The sequence below is a fragment of the Nicotiana attenuata genome, unplaced genomic scaffold, assembly GCF_001879085.1.
Source record: "Nicotiana attenuata strain UT unplaced genomic scaffold, NIATTr2, whole genome shotgun sequence".
Classification (NCBI taxonomy): Eukaryota; Viridiplantae; Streptophyta; class Magnoliopsida; order Solanales; family Solanaceae; genus Nicotiana; species Nicotiana attenuata.
Window position 1 is genome coordinate 47,017 of NW_017673022.1, and position 7,506 is coordinate 54,522.

At 33.9% G+C, this 7,506-nt stretch overlaps 1 protein-coding gene across 1 annotated transcript; it reads right to left on the reverse strand.

The window, feature by feature from the left end:
* Positions 1-1,322: 1,322 nt before the first annotated feature.
* On the reverse strand, positions 1,323-5,390 carry LOC109215217 (chloroplast stem-loop binding protein of 41 kDa b, chloroplastic). Its single transcript, XM_019379237.1, has 10 exons — positions 5,215-5,390; positions 4,580-4,714; positions 4,417-4,503; positions 4,218-4,308; positions 4,065-4,119; positions 3,469-3,529; positions 2,879-3,100; positions 2,401-2,517; positions 2,129-2,218; positions 1,323-1,713 (listed from the first exon to the last, which is right to left on the reverse strand). Exons 1-10 carry the CDS (start codon positions 5,314-5,316, stop codon positions 1,549-1,551), a joined length of 1,125 nt encoding a protein of 374 aa, XP_019234782.1. The 5' UTR covers positions 5,317-5,390; the 3' UTR covers positions 1,323-1,548.
* Positions 5,391-7,506: the final 2,116 nt, after the last annotated feature.

Here is a 7,506-nt window from a genome sequence, read left to right on the forward strand (position 1 = left end):
TCATTTGATCCGAGATTTTTTGGCTTTTATAGCGAATGGCTGTTATACACCTATAACAGCATTTGATGTTTAAATATTTTTTGGTTGTTACAATAAAACTTATCCAAAAGCAATTATTTTTCTTTTTTTAATGTTCCATATAAAAAATAAGAAAATTCTTCAAATTTCACAAGGTATATATTGAAAAAAGCTATTGCAATATTAATAAATTCATTAACTAAACGTACAAAGATTTAAACTCTAAGGCACACATTTTAAAGCTACTGGGAAAATAAATTCTTTCAAGATTGATGGAAGAACTTTGTAATTGTAGTTGTTTTGTAGATTCTATTCTCTTGCTACCGATATAATGCTTGAATTGACGAAGATTCGTGTCTAAATTTTCAGCAAAAAGGTATCCAATGAAAAATATATCATACGTAGATCTTCAAATCTTGTGTCTTATACAAGATAGAAACTTTGTTCAATGGAAAAGATTGTGCATAATTTTAGAATTGTTATTAGTAATCTTAGAAATTCTATATAGCTATTATAGAGGGATAATTTTACAAAGAGCATTCTACTATAAATATGGTTGTTGTTGTTATAGGTAAAAAGCTGTTATAGAGAGGTAAAATATAACTTAAGAAATCTATTCTAAGCAAAACTTGGCTTTTATAGTGGATGACTATTATATAGGGATGTTGTTATAGAGAACTCTGACTGTATAGCAATTCCTTTATTAATAACCACATATTAGCTAATCATATTATTAATATTCGTTGCATTACAATCTCTTCATTATTAATCTTCGAGGAAACAATCTTTGTATTACTCCCTTCGTTTCAATTCATGTGAACCTATTTTTTTTTTTTATTTTGTGCCAAAATGAATGACCATTTTCATATTTGAAAACAATTTACTTTTATACAATGATTTATAACTCACAATATATATGTGCCTTATTTTACACCAGAAATTTAAAAGTTTCTCTTTTTTTCTTAAACTCCGTGTTCAATCAAATAGAGTCACATAAATGAAAACAGAGGGAGTATAATTTACGCAAAACTAGCATGTGAACCAAACAACCTCTAAGGGTATAAAAAGGAAGATAGCTAATATAATAACTCATCAAATAAAATGTCAATGAAAGGTGCACTAAACACCTCGTTAATAATCGATATAGTGTCCGTTAAAATCTTATGGAATACAAGTATTTTAAGTGATTTCAGCAACTAAAAAACATGATAAAAAAATAGGGATTGTTACATAAATAGATGTGCAGCTATTTAGGTTAATTCTTCTAAAAATATTCATACATTTTAAAAATTATGAATGTTATATTCCCAATAATGTCACCCATTTTCCTTTTGAATTCAAAGTGTTGCATAAACAGCTTGCCATTTTACATTACAATTTACAATGATTTATATAAGCATAGCACAACACTAATTGAAGGCAAAATGGCAATACGTTTCTCATTCATTTGGGCACTAATGAGTTGTTGGAGGAAAAGCAAGAAGCCAAAATTTGAAAAAATATGAAAGCAGAAAGCGTAGGTGTGGAGAACTAATTCTTTCCTAGAATGAGATCATCTGTAGAGAAATCAGCTTCTTTCCTGAAGGTTCCCCTACCAAAATCTAGGTTGTAAGAGTCTGTCAAACCTTCCACCAGCCCAAATTCTGGCTTCCAACCTAGCACAGCCTTTGCCTTTTCCACCGATGCAAAGAAATGCTGCATTCATATTTAAAATTTCAACACTTTTGAAAAGACATACATACATGCCACATATCATATCAAACAGACAACTACAACTTCACAACTCTTTCTTTTACTATTAAGTGTTTCTTTTGCAAATATATACATCAAAAACAGAGGTTTTAGCTGATAATGCTTATTTATACTTAATCCACAGGGGACTAAACCTTGATAGAATCCACAATGCTAAAAAAAATTCAGTTAAGATAAAATGGAGGTGCAGCGATAATAATTAGACAAATAGTTCTTGGCAACTTTTAGGATAAGCTTTATGGAGACATTTACTGGTGACTCATTTAGTATCATCATATCGTCATTATTATCAATTTGATTTTTGGATAATGAATGACTAAGACCTCAATATGAATGGTAAAATCTGAAATCAGCTCACCTGGTCACGGAATGGGAACGCTTTCTTCTTGCCAAAGTCAAACTCCTTAGGGTTGTAGTGAACAATCTCGGGTTCAGGGAAGCCGCCAGCCTGGAGAAAGAACATGGACAGTCAATTGTTATCAGCAGAATGGAACTTTTATTTCACTATTTATTTTGTTGGAACTCCGTAAACCCCTTTCGAATTGAATTATTCAGCGACTCAAAATACTGTATATTAGAAAGCATCAGAGATACTCCAAATAATATAAGCTATTACTGACAAAAAGTTACCTTGGCGCAAGCCTTAGCCAATCCATCAAACGTGACATATTTCTCTCCGGATATGTTAAATACTTGCTTGCTTGCTTTCTCATTTCCAAGAACCTTTATAAAAGCCGTTGCAAGATCCTGCCAATATCCAACCAAAAGCAAACCTTTTTATCTTGTAGAAACAGTCGTCATCCTTATTTGAGACGATTTTGCAGCAACACTCTATTAGTAAGCTCATATTTACATGCGGTTTAACTCAAGTGCCAGTATTGCCTAAAAGTGGACCAAGAGTATGTTGGTCCTACTCTTTGAAAAGACATTTCCTGGTTTCTACTAAATGGGGGCCACTTTTGAATATTGAGGACTTAAGACACCTAAGCAAACACGGCCCTTGTGGAACTTCTAAAGTGACAGTATTGTTCAAAGCTAACACTAGAAAAAGTGACATAATTTCAAATTTACAGAATCTGAACTACTCTTCCAATATGTGCTGGCTAACCTTCACATGTCCAAGTTGAGTTATTTGCAGCCCTGAGTTAGGAATTGGAATTGGGCGACCAGCTTTCAGTCGGTGGAAGAACCACTCTTCAACTGGATTATAGTTAAGTGGCCCATAAATATAAACAGGCCTTACAGAAGTCCAATTAACACCTCGTGATTCTAACAAGCTCTCTGTCTCAAGCTTTCCTTTATGCCTGCTCTTTGGGTCAACTGCATCAGCCTGTTGACACGGGGCAAGAAGTTTTCATAAGCTTAGAGAAAAGAAAAACTATGGAAAGGAAACAGAAATTGAACAGAGCAGCTAAACTGCTATCTATTACATATCTGAGAGGAATAAATCATGGAGTCTAATATCCACAGTTCAATAATAAGAAACATGTAAGTGCGTCCAGTTGAACATTATTTTTAATTTCCTGAGAAAAACTCCTCCTTGTTTGAGCACAAAAGTTGCTTTTAAGTGTGTCTACTAAGCAAAATCACAGCCATGTGCTGACGACACATGGAGGTTTTCCTATTCCTCTTAACTATGTAGTATGACAAGGAGACTGAAAATAAGCTCAAAATATAATCATATGCTACTATACTGACCTCAAAATGTGGTAAATAATCAGTTTTGAGGTATACACCAGCTGAAGAGCAGTATATGTACCTGAGGTTTATAGCGAAATTAAGATGATCAGATAGCAAGAAACATCACAATTACGAAGTCAAGAGCGATTATTCCATATGAATTCCAGCAATTCATGAGCAAATTTAGGAAAATTTCTCAAGCTAATAGTATAATAGTAATGAAGGATAGCTGCAGAAAAACTGTTGAAGTGTATCATTGCATCAAATTTATACCTTTGTACCTTAATGGAAGAGATTGTGCAGCTTCAGTTCTATTTTACAATTTTAAGTTTTTTTACAAGAAAAACCATTAATCCATATCATTATATCCACCAGCGTTTCAGAAAAAGAAGAATGCTGTCTCATTGTCTGTGTAGTTTTGACTTTTGACGTCTTTCTTCTTTTATTCTAGTTTCGTTATTCTTGACAATGCAAGATTCAGAAGATAAAGGCCTACACATCATATCCTCCTTAAAAATGGAAATCATATATCGTCCTGGTACGGAATCAATTCAGAAATCCATCCTCAAGGCAAACAGTTCATGATATGTATTATAAGAAGATTCATAGCTTACTGTTCTAGATTAGGTAATGCATCCAATATTGGTTCCACTTCTACTGCTTCTCGTCCTGAATAACAAAGAACAATTCATGAACAAGAGGCCAAAAAAGGGAAACACACTCGTGCTAGAAACAATTGTTTGCAAGGACAAGAAAAATAATACTACCATTTATGTCGTACACAACATCAAAGCCCTCTGCAGAAAGACTAGTCTTGACAAAATCGAAATCCATTCTGTCACCCTTCAAGTGCAGTAACTGCAGGCAGAAGAAAAAATCTCATTAGTAAGAGTAACTCAACAAGTCAAGAAATAACAGATGTAAAAGAGGACAAAGAAACTATAGAGCTTTAAAGATCCAACATACCTTGGAGGAAAAATCAGCATAATCCTGGTCTGATTCACCTGGTAATTGTTGAGAGATGGGAGCTTTTCCTCTTGTGAACAGAGTAACCTGAAACATTGGAAGATTGTGAATTTAAACACCAACAAGTCCAAAAATGATTTGAACTTTGGGCTGCACTGGTTACCTGATGGCCTTCTTTTACAAGAAGTCTGGATAGAAAGACACCAATAAATCGAGTGCCTCCCATTATAAGGATCTTCTTGGCACTTGATGCAGTAACATGCAATGCTCCTTTTGGCTGGCATGGTTTCCTCTTAAACTACAACCATATAAAATTAGTAAACCAACCAGTCAACTCATAATGCACCAGTTTCTACTTTCTTGTCAGTAATCAATACTCACTCTTCTTATCTTGCCAAAACCAAAGATCACCTTAAAGAGGCAAGAAAACATTGTCACATTAATTAATTAAATTATAACCTAATGTCCACCAAAAAATACTCCCCCACCCCCCTTTCATTTTCATTTCCTTTTTCATCCCTTCCAAAAGGAATAGAAAACAATTTAATTTAAACTTGTTATTATTGAAAAGTTAGCATGTTAAGCTTCAAAAAAAATAAAAAAAAATACTTATGGCAACACAAATGTTATAGTTGAAAGTATTTCTTATTTTCTGAAATTACATAGCCAATCAAACTATGACACATAAATTAAAATATTTTTATAATCTTCTTGAAAGCACAGCAGATAAATAGACTATGTAATTAAAAGCAGCTAGCAACTGAACTCAAAAGGGGTAATTAGTGGGTATAAAAGTACCTGAAGAGAGGAGATCAATTTGGCACCATTGAAGTCAGAATGGGAAGAAGGGAGGACAGCAAAAGAAGGCTGTTTGTGTTGAACTGCAACCAAACTAGCCATTTGGTGGTGCCTTGTTCAGGAAATTTGGCAGATGATATAAAAGAAACTGTGTCTTTCTTTTTCTACTCATCCTACTATGCTTTCTGTTCCTCTCATTCTTACAATTGTGATAAGACGACGACCCCACCTTTCCAATCCCTCCCACAATTTTCAGTTATATCCACAGCCTCTACTTCTCACGTAAAACATTAACCTCTCAATCCTTCCTTCTTGATTCACAACTTCTTTTCTATAAAAGACTACTTTTTTGTTTGTCTTTAAGGCTAGTTTGGTTTGAAGATAGGCAAACTTAATTATATATCTACAACTTATTATTATTATTATTATTATTATTATTATTATTATTATTATTATTATTATTATTATTATTATTATTATTATTATTACTAATGTAACATTTGATTTTTAGTACTAGGCTCTAAACAGATTATGTAACATGTGTTATTATTTATGGTGTAACTTGCATTGTTATTTGTATAAATTATAGACAAGAAAGAATATATATGTTGAGATAATTAATTCTCACATTAACTCTCATGGTTTCTCTCACAAGAATGAAGAAGACGTCTCTAGGTTTCCGATAAATAACTTGAGTTCGGAGTTAACAAAGAATAAGAGACATAAAATGTGAAAGGAAAATTGACACGTGGCTCATCCTTGAACGTTGATGGCTAAGTTGATAGATTAATTATGAGCCGTCCAGATTAAATGAATGCAGCTAATTTCACATGCTCCATACGTGTGACATGTCATTGTAAAGGAATCAATTTCTGTTATGTAGGTTATTACTTAGCAAATATAATTGTAGCAGATGTATATGATTTTCTTACTTTCTTATATAGTTTCTTTGCACTAGGTTATACATAAGCTTGTATAAATACATAAGCTTGCACAAAAAGTAATACACAGAAATTTTTTCACATTTCTCCTATCTTATGGTATTAGAGAAGTAGCTTGATTCTGAAGAAATCAATTCTTCTTTTTTAATTTTCTGCCACTAATTCAACTATTTCATCATGCCTAATGTCGCTGAAACCTCTATAGCTCCGGCTGTTGCTGGAAATGGAGTCAATCTTGACCCAAATCGCCCCTATTTCCTTCACTCCTCAGATGGTCCTGGGATGAGTCTAGTGAATGCAGTCTTTCATGGCAAAGGTTTTCAAGGTTGGAGGAGGTCTGTATTGATAGCCCTTTCAACAAAGAACAAGCTAAGATTTATCAACGGAAGCTGCCCAGTTCGTGCTGTCACTTCAAAGGACCATCAACCATGGAGTACGTGCAATGACATGGTCACCTCTTGGTTATTGAATTCATTGTCCAAAGACATTGGAGATAGTTTTATTTATTCCAAAGCTGCAAGGGATCTGTGGACTAGCCTTGAGCACAAATTTGGACAATCCATTGGTGAAAAGTTATATCACCTACAGAAGAAATTACATGAATTATCACCACAGGGAACAAACGACATAGCAACTTACTTCACCAAACTAAAACATTTATGGGATGAACTAGCTAGATTCATTAAAATCAAACATGAAGTGCAATTGTACTTGTTGAGTGATGGAAAGCAATTGTTGGAGAAATCACAAGAGGATGAGAGGTTGATTCAATTCCTCATGGGCTACTATGGTCAAATTCGGGAAAACATCTTGATGATGAATCCTCTGCCAAGTATCAACCATGCCTATTCACTCATCCTTCAAGATGAGAATCAAAGAGAGATATATGCTAATCCTCTAATCTCTTCTGATTCTTCAGCTTTCATGGTAGGCAACCAAGGGAATTTTCCAAATCAAGGTAGTTTTCCATAAAAGAATGGAAAACAAAGACTCACAACACAGTTTCAAAAGAACCAAAGTGTTTTTCAGAGATCTGGGAATCCAAACCCAAAGTTATCTACTGCTAAGGCAAAGTAATCAAAGTTTAACCCTAATGTGTCTTGTACTTACTGCAATAAAACAAGACATTCAGTGGCAGATTGCTACAGAATTATAGGTTTTCTTGAAAATTTTGAGTTCACAAATGGGAAAACAGGACAAGGATCCATCAGAAGCAATGTGGGCTTTCTCATAGGAACAGGGGGGAGATGCTAATAACAATTATAAAGATGCATTGGAACAGCATTTATCTAAGGACCAGTTTTCTCAATTGATACAGTTGGTTAAGCAGGTCAAAGTTTTAGATTCAGGG